Source organism: Dicentrarchus labrax, unplaced genomic scaffold (assembly GCF_905237075.1).
Source record: "Dicentrarchus labrax unplaced genomic scaffold, dlabrax2021, whole genome shotgun sequence".
Classification (NCBI taxonomy): Eukaryota; Metazoa; Chordata; class Actinopteri; family Moronidae; genus Dicentrarchus; species Dicentrarchus labrax.
In genome coordinates this window covers 18280096-18298902 of record NW_026136720.1, presented here as the reverse complement: position 1 = coordinate 18298902, position 18807 = coordinate 18280096, and the positions used below count along the sequence as shown (strand labels likewise).

General features: G+C 40.4%; 1 protein-coding gene across 4 annotated transcripts in view; it reads left to right on the top strand.

Annotated features, from left to right (window-relative positions):
* Nucleotides 1–17456, top strand: part of plxnb2b (plexin b2b) — a 128517-nt gene extending 111061 nt beyond the window's left edge. For all 4 annotated transcript variants that reach the window (XM_051381422.1, XM_051381423.1, XM_051381420.1 and 1 more), the window contains 12 exons: nucleotides 3120–3186; nucleotides 3587–3733; nucleotides 4927–5083; nucleotides 5973–6073; nucleotides 8290–8374; nucleotides 8785–8936; nucleotides 9218–9378; nucleotides 11949–12096; nucleotides 12275–12339; nucleotides 12465–12540; nucleotides 13790–13864; nucleotides 14434–17456. In XM_051381422.1, the coding sequence (XP_051237382.1) occupies nucleotides 3120–3186; nucleotides 3587–3733; nucleotides 4927–5083; nucleotides 5973–6073; nucleotides 8290–8374; nucleotides 8785–8936; nucleotides 9218–9378; nucleotides 11949–12096; nucleotides 12275–12339; nucleotides 12465–12540; nucleotides 13790–13864; nucleotides 14434–14538 (1339 nt within the window). In that variant the 3' untranslated portion in view covers nucleotides 14539–17456. The remainder of the gene's footprint in view (nucleotides 1–3119; nucleotides 3187–3586; nucleotides 3734–4926; nucleotides 5084–5972; nucleotides 6074–8289; nucleotides 8375–8784; nucleotides 8937–9217; nucleotides 9379–11948; nucleotides 12097–12274; nucleotides 12340–12464; nucleotides 12541–13789; nucleotides 13865–14433) is intronic.
* Nucleotides 17457–18807: the final 1351 nt, after the last annotated feature.

Genomic DNA, 18807 nt, shown 5'->3' with positions numbered 1-18807 from the left:
TTTACAGGAAGAATTTGCACACAATTTTGTACAGACATTCAGAATAAATTATATTGCTTTAACTTTTCATCTAGCACCATCATCAGGTCACAATGTCCATGGTTTGTAACCAAATAGCTAGTCTCAGCTGTATCTTGTGTTTAATGATGGCAAATATTAGGATGCTAACATGCTAAACTAAGATGCTGATTGACATTATACTGCTAAATATCATATTCTTAGCATTGCCATTGTGAGCATGTTAGCACTGTTGTCCCTACGTACATCCTCACAGAGACTGTAGCTTGACTATAGATTGTCTTGTGTAGCAACATTTGCCCTGAGATCATTAGCTGTCCTTATTTCTCTGCTCTATAATCAGAATCACTCCATATCCAAGCCCTGGCAGCAGTATTATTAACATTTTAGAATAACTGGGATTCACTTCAAGATGCAGTGGACTGTTTCATTCTGTTGCCATGTGTTCTGTTGAGTTTTACACTGACTACTGTCCACTATCAAGAGCCAGACTGCTGCTATATCTATTCCAGTCATCCTCCTTCTGTTTCTCCTTCTGTTTTTTTTTTCTCTCTTTCTTTTGATTCCAAGCACAAAGTGCTGGATGATTCTTCTTTTGCTGTTCCCTTTTTATCATCTTCTTCATGTTATCCTAAGAAGCTGCTGACCAATTGGGCGTAGGCTAAAAATCACTTTATGTCACTTTTGATTGTCCTGCATTCATAAGGCAAATTGCATTGGCTTTCTGCAAGTGGCTTTAGGACACAATCCTGCATCAGGAAGATTTTAAAGTAGACATTTCTAATAGAAAAAGATATTCATTCTAATGTTAGGTCAATTTTATTGTGTAAATGAGCTCCTGCTTTCAAACCTGATTTGAGCAACTTTAATCAACCAAACTGTAAATCAACTGTAGAATATCTAATCCTGACCCAAGTTCTATTTTAGTAATTCCCCTTTTGAGCAAGAGGCACTTGTTATGTTGCAAAAAATTATTAGCTACACATCATTTAAAAGTTATTAGAAAAAAATCTGTTGATTGACATGAAATTATAACTCATTATTATTTGTTAAATTAATTGGTATTTTTAGAAACTTGCTAAATACTGATATAATACTGCAGATGTTTTTCTCTGATATTGTCTAATGGTAATTGCTCAATAGTTCCTCCCTTGGCAACATCTCATAATTCCTGTGAAGTATTAGCGTCCATAAACATGCAGCTGACTAATTTGAAGTAAACAGCCGTCAGAAAACAATCTCCAATTTTAGTGGTCTTTGTTCTTTACCCTTTCCCTCACTCTAATGATCACGTCAAGGTCACATCATCCACTGACGGCTGCCTCTGCTCCCTCAGCAGGACCCACTTGTCTGACAGTACAGTCGCTCATCACTGCTAGGCGGGGGGGTTATGTGATCTGAACTGTCTACTGTGCCTAGGCACGCTGTGACTGACTGTTATGCAAGTACACATCTTAATTATCCCCCAATGGAGAGGCTCATTATGCTGATTAGGCCATTGTGCCAACACAGGCCCCCCTATATACAAGATATCTAATTAGGCATGCTAGCAACTAACAACGGTCACCACCAGTGGATATCTGACATTAAGATTGGCGATCTGTCAAGTGACCACTGACTTGAGTTTTGAATTACAATATCATGACACTGTCAAGCTGTGCAGAAATTCCCCTTGTTGACATTTTATATATGCACTGTCATAAGAAAGTGGTGTTTCAAAATTTTGATGGATATGATGAAAATGTTTTATATTAGGTATCTGTCATTCAACTGTAACATCATTATCCCCAATGGGAAATTTGTCTTGCAGCCAGGTAAAGCACACAGCATAAATCGGGTCGTGGTCACAGCTAAGCTAAGAAGGGTATTCCAGCCATCCCTCTCCCCAGCAATGTTTTCCATTTCTGCCTGGGGGATTCCCAGTCATTCCCAGGCCAAATGAGATATATAATCTGTGCAGTGAGTTCTGGTTATACCCCGGGATCTCCTCTCAGTTGGACGTTCCTGGAAATTCTCCAAACAAAGGCACCGAGGAAGCATCCTAATTAGATGCCCAAACCACCTCAGCTGGCTCCTTTCGACCTCAAGTAGCAGCTGCTCCATTACAAGCTCCCTCCGCAAGTCCAAGTTCCTCTCCCTATCTTTAACTTTAGACGTCAGTGCTGTCCGCCGTTACAGCTGTCTGTATTTTCTGCTGGACTCACCCATCCTGCTCTCATCTGCTGACATGACATCCGTTTGCTGTTGACCGTATGCCTGATTCCATGCGAATGTAGCATAATGCTGAGCCTCCCTACGGAGGAATCTCATTTCGGTCCCTCGTATCCGCGTTCTCACTCTTCGGTCACTACCCAAAGTTCATAAACAGGTGAGGGTTGAAAAGTAGATTGACTAGTGAATTGATCTGGTACAACGCCCCAACATCACTACTGATGCTGTAATTGAGATCCTGTACAAGAATATCACAAACAGAAATGGAGACAAGGGGCAACCCTGTGTACAACACCCACTGAAAACTCTGTGTTTGACTTTGTGCTGAGAATACGGACGCATCTCACTTTGGTATACAAGGACTGGGAGGCTTGTAGTGATGGTAGCTTCTAGTATTTCATCCTCCTGCTGTACCACCCACAATAGTGCTCGAGGGACACAGCCATAAGCCTTCTCCAAGTCCACAAAACACATGATGGTCCATGACCCCCCCCAAACACCCCAGTAGGTCAGCAGTTCTCCTCTCTGAACACAGCCTGAGCCAGACCCTGCTTTCTCTTCCTGAGTCATCAAACGATTTGCCAGAATTTCCTTGAGGCCAAACCAAATGTTCTTCTCCATAGCCTCCTCAAACTCCTCACAGTGTATATCAGTAACAGCACAACATCCATTATGGCCAAGTACTGATTATTTCTTAGGGTTTCTTATCTTATGGATTCAGAATTTATGTGACGCAATATGAAAATACTAATTAGATTAGTCATTTTGGCTTTTCTAATCACATTTTTTATCTGCTCTACTTTATTAACATACAGCGCTAATTCACCTAAATGATAAAATTTTATTCTAACAATGATATTAAAAACAGCTCATCTAATGTGTTTTTCCAGGTCAGAGACAGTGGTGGAAAGGATGCTGTGTAACTGGATGTCTATCTGCCTTTACCAGTTTTTAAAGGTAATATTTTGGTTCACTCAATACAAATGTATTACATGTAATTTGTAATAATCTTTCTGAATTCTAGTCAATGCGAGTCATAACATTATTGATGTACTTAATTTGCTAATACAGAAAACAGGTATAATGAAACTTTACAACATTGAGTTCTTGCATGCATGGATTCCTCCATTTCTTTCATTATTGCTTGGTATTGATAGTGTGCATTTATCTGTCTTCTTAACTGCTAATCACAACAATTAGCATGTAGACAACATCTGAGACAACTTCTTAATGGCTTTGTGTGTGTGTGTGTGTGTGTGTGTGTGTGTGTGTGTGTGTGTGTGTGTGTGTGTGTGTGTGTGTGTGTGTGTGTGTGTGTGTGTGTGTGTGTGTGTGTGTGTGTGTGTGTGTGTACCAGGACTCTGCAGGCGAGCCCTTGTACAAACTGTTCCGAGCCATCAAGCACCAGATCGAGAAAGGGCCTGTGGACGCCAGAGTAAAGAAAGCCAAGTACACCCTCAACGACACAGGCCTGTTGGGCGACGATGTAGAGTACTCCGTCCTGGTGAGATGGACACACACACACAAAATTCAAAAGACCCCACACAAACACTCACATATACAAACTCAGTGTCAGAGAAACTGCACATACTGCTTTGAGATTGCATGGTGTTTTATGCCTGGTGAGCAGCACAAACACGCACACACACACACACACACACACACACACACACACACACACACACAGTGCAGTTGCCATGGTAACCACCAAAAACCCCACAGGCGACTGCCCGCTTTTTTGTGACATCCATTTTCAGTGTCAATGTTCTCAGCTCAGAAACTACACAGGCGACACATTCCAATATAGCAGTGCAAATGCATGGCTGCGGTGAAAGTACTACAAGTTGGTACAAGTAAAGAGTACAAGCCACATTCACAAACCCTCCTCGACCTTCCAACCTGCACCTGCTCTGCATCCATTTGGGCAGCTTTTCAGGAGTCAGGAAAAGCCTGTGCGCCTCGCTTTGGTTTCGTGTTTCATTAATGGAAGCTAATGTGAACACAGCTGTTTTCTGTTAAAGTCAGCACAAATAAGAAGACCCATGGGTAATGGCGTTGTCGAGGACAATTATCAAATTAGCCTGAATTACACGTCTTCTGTCGTGATCGATCACCTTCTGTGATTGAATTACAGAGGGAGAAAAAACGCAATGAGTTAGATTTCACAGGCACACGCAGTGTTTCCTATTGGCTTTAATTCACAGCGTGCTCTTCCCATTCACCTCAAATGCAGACAGGCTTGTGAGGGTTGCTATTGTGATTGGATTGCCTGCCCCCCTGTTTGAGTCTGTCTAGTGGTCAGTTAGTTATTTCTGACAGAGTGACTGAGTGTGGGAGAAGAGGTGGGTCAGAGTTTGCTCCCGCTGAGCCTTGGTCATTAGCTGGCCAAGGTGACAGGAGTCCTCTCAGGTGTCAGGAGAGTGTGTGTGTATTGTGTGTGTGTGTGTGCGTGTGTGTCGCTCTGTGATTGCAGACGCCTGGTTGCCATGACGACAACATCCCGACAGAATGTGTGGGTGTGCATTTGTGTGTGGGTGTGCATTTGTGGGTGGGTGGTTGGGTGCCCTGGCCATGTTTGAATATTTCTGCATATTTCTCATTTGTGTGCTGCCACGTGTCCTGCAGACGGTATGACCACGTGGGCTTAATGTGTGCTTTTTGTGTGTGCGTGTGTGTGTGTGTGTGTGTGTTTGTCAGACACTGCAAGTGCTGGTGCAGGGCGAAGGTCCAGATGTGACGCCCGTCAAGGTGCTGAGCTGTGACACCATCTCGCAGGTGAAGGAGAAGATCATAGAGCAGGTGTACAGGAACCTGCCGTACTCCCAGCGGCCCAAGGTTGACAGTGTCACACTGGGTGAGTAAATGAGGGCCACCTGAGTGGAAGATGAGTCGAGGCAGAAAACATCTAATAATGATAAATAATGTAAAGGTTACAAGGCGTGGCAAGGATGTCAAAATGGAGAAGCTATTTCTGTTCTGACTGAAATGCATTTTTAATTAAATCAGTGCACTTTTCTAAATAAGCAATTTATTTTTTATTTCATTTTAACATTTAATAGATTATTTTGAAGAGTATCTCTCTTTCTTTCTGACTGTTTGTGTCATAAAAAAAGCGTATTCAGTTATTCATTGTCAGCGACATGAAGAAAGCCTTCATCCCTAAACAAAGTTACTCGCTGCTGTTGTCAGAAACCTTGGGGACTGACTTGAAAGGCTAAAGCTCTATAGACATTTTCCAACATCAAAGCCATGTTTTATTCCCACGCATGCTGTAGATCTCATTCCTTTATACATTTTAGATAAGCAGAGATCCATCCTCTTTCATGGTGAATCAGAAAGATAACCCCCTTATTATTTTGTGGTACTTGTAAATGAATCATATGTCGCAGATGGTGTTGAGCTCAGGTCTGCAGTGGTATCGGATTTTTCTAAATTGAAAATGTTGGGGTGCAAATCACAGTTTAGAATTAGATTTTAATTATTCAGAAACCACTGATCTGTCACTTCTTCACCCAAAATTAACTCAAGTGTGTCACTAAATCCCAGCAGAGAGAGCTGGGCAGACAGTAGGATGGGTAGCTGGATTTATTTAAGACCACTTTATTACAGTGAACCCTTAGGGTGATGGTGATCCATGATGAAATAAATGCAATTGGTAAAAATATTGAAGTATGGTTATAGAGTTTACCAAAGCAGTACACCTCCATCTGGCAGCTTTGACTGACTTCCTGTCTTCACCATAGAGTGGCGTCCAGGCTCAACGGGACAGATTTTGTCAGATCTGGACTTGACTTCCCAGAAAGAGGGCAGGTGGAAACGCATCAACACTCTGGCACACTATAACGTGAGTACTGACAAAATTGATGGAAACATGCTAAAAAAAGGAAGGCTGAAAATAGCCTGGAATGTGAGGAACCAGAGGGGAAGTAAATAGCTGTATGTGGGCGTGTGGATGTGAATGGGGTTGCCTATTTTCACGCCATTTCAGGCACAGCGGTGTGTATGAAATCTATGTCTGCTGCACATTTACAGATCAGTAGACATCATATAATTTTTTGATTGATACTTTTGTAGCTACTTTTTACCACATTAAACTATTAAATGTTTATTTTACCATATTAAACTATTAAATGTTAGCAATAGTAAAATCAATGTTTTCTAACTTGCATGGGGAACGTGCCAACATAATTAAAAGAATCTGGCAATACTGTGATATTATTTTTAGGCAAAGGTACATAAGGTGCCGACTGTATAATCGAAACATCCCTGGTTGGAGTCCATCAAGATATTTGTTGCATGTCACCCTCCACCCCCCTCCTCCTATTTTATTGTCAGCTTGTAAGTGTAACATTTTGGGACATGTCCATTAAATATGAAGCTGCAGCCGGCAGACATTTAGTTAGCTTAGTACAAAGACTGCAAAAGGGGAAGCCTGGGCTCTGTATGAGTGAGCTTTAGAGATACTGAAAGGCTTATTTCGATACTGTTGAGCCTGTTATCACCTGTTTCCAATCTTTGTGCTAAGCTAACCAGCTGATGACTGTAGTCTTATATTTAACAGCCACACGAGAGTAATATTGATCTCCTTATCTGTCTTTTCGGCAGGAAGTGAAAGTCGAATTATTCCTCAACTTAAAAAATGCATTAAAAAAAAATCCCAGTAGTCTCAAATTACTCTTGACAATCTATTATAGTGCAACACAACCCTACACACAATAACACTAATTGTATCATGTCCCAGAGCAAGAACCTGAAACCACTCAAATTAGATGAGTGAATGAAAACTGTTTTTATTCTATTTTATTTTTGTAACTGAATCTGTGACTGAAAATATCCCTGGAGACAAAAGTTTATTCTATAACAATGTAAGTACGATCAATATATAATGTAGGTCAAGGTCTAATGTACAGTATAAGCTAATGTATAACATTACAGAGACAATATTGAAAATTGAAAGTGAATCCTTTAAGGATCCATCAAGTCTGTTTTAATAGAACTTGTTTTAAGTTTTATTTCTTGGAGAGTTAATGTTAGTCTGGCAGTGGGACTCATATAGTCAGTGTGTGCTAAGTATATTTACAATTATTAATTAGCATTGCACTTAAAAAGGTCCAGTGTCTAACATTTAGGGAGGGTCCACTGGCAGAAATGACCTGAATGTCGGAATTGTTGTGTTTTTGTTCCCTTAGAATGAGCCTTTATATCTACAGATGCAGAGGGTCACCATGTGGTAATGCCAAATTTGTGGCAGTCATGTTTTTTTTTTTTTTTTGCGTTCACAGCCACCATAGCTTCTCCTTCAGAAGGCAAGCGTTATTCAGATGACAGCTGCCCCTGAGTGGCCAAAAAAAAATGATTGCAGGTTTATTAAAGATGATGGAATGTGTGAGCTCTTGTATCTTGAGTAAATGTGGTCAAGATGAATCACTTACAATTTCTAAAAGGTAAACTTGTTTGTGTCCATAAATCAAGCATACAAGAAAGCACTGTATAGCCATTGTCCGTCACGGTTTACCTTTATCAGTTCAGCAACATGCCTACATTTTTTAACTTCTCATCAGTAGGCAGTAGAAAGTGCCTGGTCTCCGTTTGCTCTTGTCAGCTCTCAATGGCGACAGAACGCCACTAAATCTTCTTGGCACTGTATTGATCCTCGGAAAATAAAGGTCACTCACAAATATCCCCTACTTGTCCTGCTTTACGTCCACTTAAATCCCCCTCTTTCAAAGGTACTCCTCTTCCTTTCATCCTACCCACCGTTGTCTTGCAGTTGTTCTTTGAGGACAGCCTTGCTGCCATAGAATCATTGGCTGTGCCAGAGTAGTGCTAATCACAGTATTTGTGGGGTCAATAAAGGGTTGACGCCAAAGAAAACGGCCTGTAAATACCCCAGTAAAGACTCATTGTTGCTGTCCACTCAATTGCATTGATTATGAATTAGTTCTGGAGCACTAAAAGAGACTGCTGACCTCAGTCACAGTACTTATTGAATTCAAGGTGTGTGACGTAAGTAATTGTGTGTGTTCTCTGTCTAACAAAAGACTGTTATGTGCATTCCAGGTGCGAGATAACGCCACATTAGTCTTGTCCAGAGTTCTTCACACTCAGCAGAACTATGACCAGAACCAAGAAAACCACGAAGAGCGTACGTGTCTCTAAATACACATATGCAGACACTTGTTGAACCCGAACAAGCAAAGATCAGGTGTAAACTTGAGAATATAATGCTTGCCTTTGTTTCTTACCCCAAGGTGCTTTTGTCAACATCCCCGCTCTCATTGAACACTTACACATGCTGTTTTCTGTATAGCACACTTTTAGATTATGCTGAAATTATATGCACTCTTTTCTTCTGCCTTTCTATGTGCATTTCAAAATAGTTTTTTACAGTTTTTTGTTTAGCATTTCTACTTGGATATTCTCTCTGCATTCAAATTCAGCTGACAAACACACTCCCTTTTTTATCATCTGAATATGTTCTGTGAGAGCATGCATGAATAAATAAGCTGTAGAATTACAAGAAGAAAGTTTTACGGGTTGTTTTTCTTCCGATAGGAAATGCTTTGTTGGAAGATGATAAGGTGTTTCACTTGGTGAGGCCGGCAGACGAAATGGATGAGATCAAATCTAAACGAGGAAGTATAAAGGACAAGTCGATGACCAAAGCCATTACAGAGATCTATCTAACACGACTCCTTTCTGTCAAGGTAAAAAGACAGAATCATTTACTCAATCAGACATTTGTTAAGTAGTTATCCAATTTAACTGACCCTGCCAATTTTTGCTGTTCCAGGAATGGTTTTCGGTTAAAAAGCCAACTTAATTGATGGCTTCTAGATTTAGATAGGACAGAAGATGTTGAAATACTCTGAGAAAAGCCTGAACATCTATACTCATTTTATGTGCAAATATCTGTCTCAGGGCTTTGATATGTCTGGCTCTGCTCTCCGTTTCTGCCCTGTCTCACATTATTTGTGGCCCCTTTCAGGGAACACTGCAGCAGTTTGTGGATGACTTCTTCCGCAGCGTGCTGTGCTCTGGGGCAGTGGTGCCACCAGCAGTAAAATATTTCTTTGACTTCCTGGATGAGCAAGCGCTGAAACACAACAATGTGGATGAGGAGACCATCCATATCTGGAAGACTAATAGGTAAAAATACCGCACGCCTGAATACACTCTCATGCTAAGACTACTACTTTAATGTGTATGTATTGTAATTAGTGGTGGAAGATGTACTTTACCTAATTCAGTTCAATTCACATTTTTATAATTTTACCAGTGTAGCATAACAAAAAGTCTTGTTCGCCTTTTCTCTCTGGTGCAACAAAATAACATAATAACATAGTGCAGACACAGTAAGTAAAAAGTATCTCAGGGAATCTGAGCGGTTGTGGGGTGATTAATGGAGTACAAGAGAAGGGGAAAAAAAGATTCTGCCGCACAAATTTGCATTTGTTTTTTGGACTATCCTATGATCTTTGCATCTTTATGTAATACTAGATTTTTTTCTTCAAACCAGTCTTTATTGGCAAAAGGCTTTTTCATGGATGTTGTTGCTATTTTGAGTCTCATATAATGTCAGTTTTTCTTCTTCGAGTCTCAAGATATGTGTGAATTTTACATTAAAAGTTTCTAATACTTTACATATCATTTCCCAAAATGCAATAAACACAAAAAACGATGTGAGTGATTTTCCTCAAATTATCCATTCTCTCTTCAGCATTCCTGATGGCTAACAGCTTACTTTTTGTGGTGTAATAAAGAAATCTATTATTTTTCAAGGAGAATTCCCTTTATATCCAGGAATGTATTGTTTCACCCACTTGTTTTGCCAATTGTTGTCTAAAATCTCAGTATTACACTGTCTTTCCCATTTATCTTTTGAAATATTCTTTGTGCTTCTGAGAAGTTATGAAGAGAAGTCTTTTTTTGGTGGAATCATAGACACCTGCTCAAGACAAGAATGTTGGGAACGTAGTGTTATATAAGCTTATTAAAAGTTTTTTAATTCAAAATCTTAATTTAAAAAAGTACATAGTAACTGTAAAAAAGTACATAGTAACTGTATCTGTCAAATGTTTCCAGTGGAGTAAAAATGTTAATATTTTTCTGTGGTGGAGTAGAAGTTAAAAAAAAAAAAAAAAAAAAGCATAAAATGGGAATATTGATTCAAAAGTGAAGTTCGTCAAATTTGTACTTAAAGGTCCAGTGTGTCGGATTTAGTGGCATCTAGCATTGTTCCCCCGCTTCACCCCCCTCTTCCTAGCAGGAAGGAGAAACGATGGTGGCTGTGAAACACGCAAAAAACTTGAACGCACCTATCTAGAGTCCCTTCTGGGCTACTGTACAAATATGGCATTACCACATGGCAACCCTCTGCATCTTTAGATATAAAGGCTCATTCTAAGGGAACAAAAACACAGCAATTCCAATATTCAGGTCATTTCTGCCAGTGGACCCTCCTAAATGTTAGACACTGGACCTTTTTAAGTGCAATGCTAATTAATAATTGTAAATATACTTAGCACACACTGACTATCTGAGTCCCACTGCCTAGAGATACACTAACTCTCCAAGAAATAAAACTTACTTATCCAAGAAAGGGCTGAATACAAATGCACAATTTCAGCTCACTTAGTTTGCATTTGCAATCCCCCTGCTCCCATGTGACATTTAAGTGCATAAATTAGTGTCACGTCGGCTAAGGCTCAAGCATACAAGACGACGTGTTGCATGTAGATGCCAGTGATTGACGTAAGGCTGGCAAGAGAGCACCCACACAAGGACAGGAGATGAGCGATTTAATTACTTACTACACTCCACACCACATTCTGCATCCACCCGTTCTGTTTATCAAATCAACTGAGGGCCATGTATTAAATATGAATGTGTGTATGAGGCACAACAACAAACAAACATGGTAATTATGTCCCAAGCTAATTTAATTCTGTGATTATAGCAACATTGCTATTTTTATGCTTCTATTGTACTCTCACTGCAGCCTTCCCCGGAGATATTGCAAAACCAGTATGAATTTTACACGGTGTGCGTTTCATGTCTCAGATGGCAGGGCATTCACACTGATCAGGGAGGAAGAGTCTTTTTTTGGAAACTACTGTATTTTTCTTTTGAATTTACAAGCTGACATGAGGTTGGAAAGAAGTGTATGGAGAGTGTTTTTCCTGTTCAGAAGGGAAATTAGCGAGAGTACTCAAGCATTACATTATGTAGTCCGTGCTTTAGGTTGTTAGGCTGCGCAGGAACTAGAAAGGTCAAAGTTTTGGTGTTACTTTAGCACTTCTAATCACTATCGTTAGAGCAGACAAGCATCATTGACTGTTGCTCTGTGTAGAACGCTTTTGTTATTAAGAAAAAAAGTCTTCCGAGGTTATTTTTCTCCGTCTCATTTAATTTTCTTTGAACAGCAATAATTCTCAGAGAGGTCAGTGTCATATGAAATACTAATATTAACTGACAGTTGAGGGTATTGTTCTGAATAAACTGACACCTACAAGAAAGGCTTCTCTCCATCCCTGTTATTATCTTGTACAGTACTCAATTGTGCCTCAGGCAAGTGCTCTCACATGTGAAATGCCTCCCTGACTCGAATGAATTCGTAAATGTAATGTGGTTGATGAGATTTTCAACCATTCTGAAGCAATAATAATGATAACGACTGCGATGATGGACCGTTTTCTTTCCCTTTTTTTCCTGTGCAGCCTTCCTCTGCGGTTCTGGGTGAACATTCTCAAGAATCCCCACTTCACTTTTGACGTCCACGTGTCTGAAGTGGTGGACGCCTCGCTTTCTGTCATCGCCCAGACATTCATGGACGCCTGCACAAAGAGCGAGCACAAACTCAGCCGGGTGAGTAGAAATAGGGAGGAGGAAGGGGGGTGAAAGAGCAAGAGGGAAGATGGGAGAAAACACAAAGAAGATTTGAACCGAGTTGGTTACATGAGAAGTAAAATGGAGTGAGAAGAGGAATGTCAAAGTTCAATCAATCTAAAGTTGTTTTTACCATTTGTCCGCTTTCTGTCTCTAGGACTCTCCAAGTAACAAACTACTCTATGCAAAGGAGATCTCCACCTATAAGAAGATGGTGGACGAGTAAGTCTTATCAGCATTTTACGGTTTCTTCAATTTGATCTCAGTTTAAAATGCTTCTTGTAAAAGATTGGTAAATAACGATTACATAATGTAGTGATTACCACCTCTTGTGTCTCTCACTGTAGTTACTACAAGGGCATCAGGCAGATGATACCCGTCAGTGACCAGGACATGAACACTCATCTGGCAGAGGTGTCCCGGGTAAGAAACACAGCAGTCATTATCTGTGCCACTCAGATTACTCCGTTAAAGTTATAATCTTTAAGAATTTCAGTCCTTGTGGATTTTGCGACACCTGTGGTTACCGTGGTAACAGCACGTAAACTTTAACGCTACAGCAAACACTGCCTGAGCAGCTACTTTGTCAGAAATACAACAGAAAAGCAACTAGCGTATCTGTTTAAAGTGCAGCCAAACAAACTTGTGTTGTTTTAACAAAGATGTCCGTCAATAAGCAGCCATGAGTAGAGTAGCTTCCCACACAACAACAGGACAGTAAAAAGTTTGTTACCTTGTTGAAGAGCCTGCAGCTATTCATCAAACAGTTCACTAAATATGTTTGAATCCACCTGTTTTTATGTGCGCGTACAATTTGCGCCTAACGAAACCTGAGTGGAAATGCTGGAAATGTATTAAAATATTGCAAAAGTTTTAATGCTTGTTTGATGTGGAAAACTTGCAATGGAAACAGACTTAGCGAATAAATGATTTACATGAAGCAAGAATAGTGGCGGACAAAAAACAAGATCTGTATGGAGTAATGAGGAGACAGGTACTCTTTTACTTACGTCATCTTGTTATGCAACTTTCTTCTGTTTTAATGGCACCCAACTGGAGAACGGTCTATCTCGATGAACCAATTCCTAATATTCAGTAGTAATTAACAATAGTGGATGGAAATGAACATTGATCTGCATTTTCTTTTGCAGATTTTCTAAAAAATTTGGAGACTTACTACATGACTACTGGCTGGTCATTGTTGTTTTGGTACTCCTAGCAGCTATAACCTCAGTGCATTGAGTTTTCTGAGACTGCTTTATAATAGAGGCCACCTCAGATTTCCCCAGTTAATTTAGTTAAATGTAAACTAGCTGTAAGTTGGAAATTCTTAGTATTTGGTTTGCATTAGCAGTAACTTAATAAAGCTCTTATTACAGTAGAGTAATAGGACTCTCCTGTAAAATGTAGGAGAGTGAACAGTAAACAGCAAGGCTGATATCAATGAGATTACAAACAGTAATGCATGCCTAGTTTCCTGTGAATCCCTGCTGTGATAGGCAATTTACTGTACATTCAGCGTGAGAGTGGCGGACTCCGCCATTAACAATGACAATGAGTATATAGTGGTACTTTCTGAGTAGAAGAAGTACTGTAGGTTGCTCATTGAACTCTGCACATTTATGGTTTACATTTTCCCTTTAACCTTTAAATTGTTGTTTATGTTCTCCAGGCTCACACAGACAAACTGAACACACAAGTGGCTCTCCATCAGCTTTACCAGTACGCCAGCAAATACTATGATGGGGTAAGAGGCCCTTCTCTTTCCTATCGCACCCCAAGGAGGCTATTCCACTGAATGCACTACTGCCCACTATATTATTGCTTTTCCTTTTTTCTCTCCTCACTCTTGATATGCCAGAAGAGTGATTGTATGAAATTTTAATTGAAAGCATTTCTGTGGGATGTGAATTGGAAAATTGCTCTGGGAATTGATTTTTAAGCGTCCATTGTGCATTGCCACTTGAGGTCATGAAAAGGGGATAAACAAAACCTAATGAACAAGTTGGATAAACAAATGGGTCTGTCAGTCTCCCTTAAGTGGGGCTCACAAACAATAACAGCTTATATGACGTGACTGTTGATGTCAAATAACACCATCCTCTCCTCCCACTCTCCGCCCTTTTTTCTTCCTCTTTGTCCTGTGCTCTTTCTCTATCCGCCTCCCCTGTCCTTGTTTCTTCACTTTTCCCGACATTCCTCTTTTGCCCTCTGCTGCCCAATTCCTCCTCCTCTTCTTTCTCTTCGCTTATTATTTCCGACTTCTCCCCCATTCTTCTCCATTTTTTTCCTTTTCACCTTCCATCCCTCTTTCAGATCATCGCATCCCTAGACGAGGACCCAGCTGCCCAGAGTAAACAGCTGACCCTGCGGCTCCAGCAGATTGCAGCCGCCCTGGAAAACAAAGTGACTGATCTCTAACCCACCGAGTAGAGGGAGGGAGGGGGGGAGGGAGAGAGAGGAATGGTAGGATACTGCCAGTGACTACAGGGGCTTATTTCTTCTTTTAGAGAATAAAACATGGAAATAAGGAAAGGTGAGAAGGGACTCATGTGGGTGTGTATATTGTACAACTTGGCTCTGGGACAATTTGCTGTACTGTGGAGTAACAGGGACTAATGAAATGCAGATAGAGAGCAAAAAGGGGAAGAAAATGATGGGTTACGCTGTCATAGGTACGCCTTAAAGCTCACTTGCCAAACCTTAAAGGTCTGCGCGCTCACTCATGCTTCACTGAATATTGCTCCCACAATGCAGTGCGGTAGACCTCTTTCTGAGAATTAAGCCCCTCTGTGGCACACTGGCACAGGAGATAATCAGATGTTCAATTTCTTTCTGTGTAGAGAAAAGGTTTTAAGAATTGTATTATATATTTTTTTTATCGTGCAGTCTTTATGCGGAAAGCTTTATAAGGAAAAAAATTATCTTTTTAAATGGATCACCTTGTGGTGCGGATAGTGTTTTTATTAGCCTGTGTGTGCGTAGATGTCTGTGTGAACTACAACATGTGAACAAAAGTGTGCATTGCAAAACTTGTGTGAAAGTGTGTGTGAATGTGTGGGAATGTGTGTGCACACACAGGATGCCTACTGTCAGGCGTGAGGGCGAAGGGACGCCTGCTTTCTGTCATTTTAATCCCCCATACCCAGTGGCACACTGGAGCCTGCGCTCTCTCCGAGCTTTTTGACAGAGACCAAAGGGTCCTCACAAGGACAGTGGTTAATCTAACAATGTCCAGGCTCATATGAATGACAGGTCACCAGTAGTTTCAGAAATGTTTGAGTTAAATTCTTTTTTTGCTTTTGACTCAGATTTGCTTCAAGCTGGATTGCCATTTGTGCTTGTGGAAGTCGATAATAGCACAGTCTGTCTCCCTTTATTGTACAGTGCCATGATACATTCCACTTCAACTAAAGCACAGAAGGACATTTCAAAAGTTTTTTAAGACATTTCATTTAATGACTGTCCAGATATTTCTTCTTCTTTTTTTTGCTATAAAACTTTTTTTGTCAGCAAGAAGCAACTTTATTCTGCCATGGAGCCATGTCACTCATATTAGCCCTGCAATAATGTCCAAACACCATGAGCCACAAACGGCATTAGTCACATTAGCTTACTAAATGTATTCACATACTGTAGCAATTCAGCAATACGTTAGAGAAATTTCCAAACTGGTTCATGCATTGTTAGTGTTCATGATTTTTAGTGCCATCTTTTTAGTATTACCGTTGTAATGTTCCAAATAATCATCAAGCATTCTGCCTCTAAAGCTATGAAATAGCCTATTGCTGATGTTAATTACCTGCCAGAGAGGCAGTTGGTACTTAAGTGGTATGTTTTGAACAAATTACAGTGGTTTTAGGCTTTGTCTAATGTTAGTGAGGTCAGGTTCAATCATGTACATAAATGTTATAGTAATTGAAATGTAGATATGTCAGTGTCAGAGCCGAAGTGTCGACAGGGTAGGAATGAGGGTTTGATATTTCTTGGTCCATTAAACGCCACCACGTTTCATCCCTAAATTATGGGTTTAGATGTTGACAGATGATTTAATTGTACTCCCTGTATCTGATCATGGATGTGTGTAGTTGACAGAGCATAACAAGCTCCAGAGACCCCAGAATGTTAACGATTCCTGCCTTGGCTAGAGAGAGGTTTGCACAGACCTCGAGCCTGCCTGCCTGCCTGCCGTCTCAGCATGGCACGCTGGCATCCCGACCAACAGCACTTGGCACTGCCCACTCAGCGCAGTGCAGAGTGGCACTCTGTATAATGGAATCAGCAGGGGAGGCTTTTGATCTTAATTGCATGCCGACTGCAGACTCCATCCTTGTCTCCGCTGTTGTTTACTGCTGACTCCTCTCACTGACAGAGTTGATGCAAGAAGCTTCTTTCAGAGCCTTTCTTTAACCAAAAATGTGCCTTATTAAATAGGATGATACATATATATTGTTTCTAAATTATTCTATTGGTAACCTAGGTGATTATGATGACGATAGTGCTATAGACACAGCAATGTACTTGGACTTGTGATATTATGTGTGCTGTCTAAAATGCTAGATGCCCTGCTGCAGCCATTTGCGTGCCAATAGGCTGAAGACATTTCAGTATGATTTCTTTTATGGTTGCAGTTTTAATGTGTGCATTTCCTTTGGGTGTCTGTGGCGTGTGCTTAGTAGGACTTTGGTGGCAAATTCAAAAGGCCAAAATGAATAAATGTAAAACAGTGGCCAATGTGATTTGGGTTTCCCTTGAAATTGTCTGGCATTCCTAAATTAGTCTGAAATTAAAAGGGTATCCTTATGTAGATTGAATATAGCGCAAAAATTGTTCCAACGGTGTTAATTTTTTTTGCCCTGTGTTTCTAAGCTATTCCACAGTGTGTACGATAAATGACTATCTATACTCGACAAATGACCTTTCTTACTGCTGTGCAGTTATTATTTTTATTTCTTGTTTCCTATACCATATAAATCTTTGTAAAACATGTTGAAATACTGTATTCTAACTGTATAATCCTATGCATTGAGTCCTGGGACAAAAAAACAAAAGAGAAAAAAAACTGTTCGTGCAGTTGTCGAGACTTTTTTCCATTTTGAAACTTGTGAATGTGCTGTAATGATAAAAGAAACTGAGAGAGACTTTTAGTACAGGGCCATTAATGGAAGCCAATGATTTCCTCCCCATCCAAGGCAGCTCAGAAGATTCTCGATCTTGTACCAGATCTGGTTGAACTGGATGAACTTAATTTTACAAAGTTGTGTGTGGACGAAGCAGTTACCCACAGGTGTCATCATACACTCCTCCGTGAATAAACTCAGAGACATATATGCCCTTCATATCTGCTGTGTTTCTTTCACTTTTAGAATATTGATTTGCTTCAGTTGAACACTCACCTCCCATGCATATTGCATGAGTTACAGTCACCTTGGGTGATAGCGTAACCACTTGCCACAGGTAGTCAATGTCTTGTTGAAGTGAACTGAATCTTTTGCTGTAAGTCTTTGGTCTTTATACAGCTCATTACATTACCCTTAGATTCACTGAAGAGCTTACACACAACCAAGAGTAATGGGTGGATTTATGAAAATGATGCTTTTCAAACAAACCATTCACTTCATGAGGACCAAGTGCTTGAAAATGACAGTTTTCTTCAGATATTTGTGCACATAATGATGACCCCCAAATGACTTTCTTGATAGCATCAGTCCTCATGTGCAGCATACCCTATGATCGCTGATGCCTTTTCCCCAAATGCCACATCAGGTTCCTGTCAGAATACAGACTAGAAGCCTAAGATCTGACTTCATGAAATGAGCTGATAATGTAAATAGCCGCACAGCATATCTGTCATCGGCAGTGAAAGTTGAAAAATTGCTGCGAAAACATTAATTAAGTAGTGACAGCTGAGAGAAATTGGAAAAAAGAAAGATGAAAGGCAAAATTGCCTCATCTTACTGCTTAACAAACCCAGACGCAAGGGTGGGATATCAAAGACAGACCAGAGGCCTGTGCAGGCCATCTTCCAACTGAGCAGATCATTGATGCAGCAACAGATAGAGCAACTTCAAGGGCTGCTGCCAAATCAGGAGTGATTACACTTGATTATCGCAAGCGCTGCATCTTGTACACTGTCCTTGATCACTGGTGGAAAATCAAAGGCAATACTGTACTTTTATTTTTTAAGACCTGCAACTTACATCATTTTGGGAGTCAACAGTATTTGCTGTGCACTGCACTTGTGATAAGATTTCTAAATAACCGTGCCCCCCAATGTCTAGGAATCAATGGTATAGCACAGTAAAAATAATTATTTAAAGTCAGCCTCTTTGGAGGGTTTCTTACAAGAAATTGGGTTAAAATCTGCATGCTGCTGGCTTCTTTTCTCCTGCTTGGGATCCTCCATACACAGCAGCCAGCCTCTCCTTCAGCAGGAGATGGTGCTTACCAGCAGGTTCTGTTTCACTTCCACGTTTCAAACCTTCTAATGAGATTTGGCTTTGATTTCTTCTGCCTTTGGGGAAGAGGAGGAGGAGGAGAACTTGGTGAAAATAAAAACAATGATGGTGTGGTGTCATTTTAAACAGTTGTTGGGATGAATAATTCAAAACCTAACAACTGATTCTAGGACTCTCTAAGCTCAGTGATCACCGGAGAGCAAATTAAAATATCTTGTTAGGGTAGCTTGCA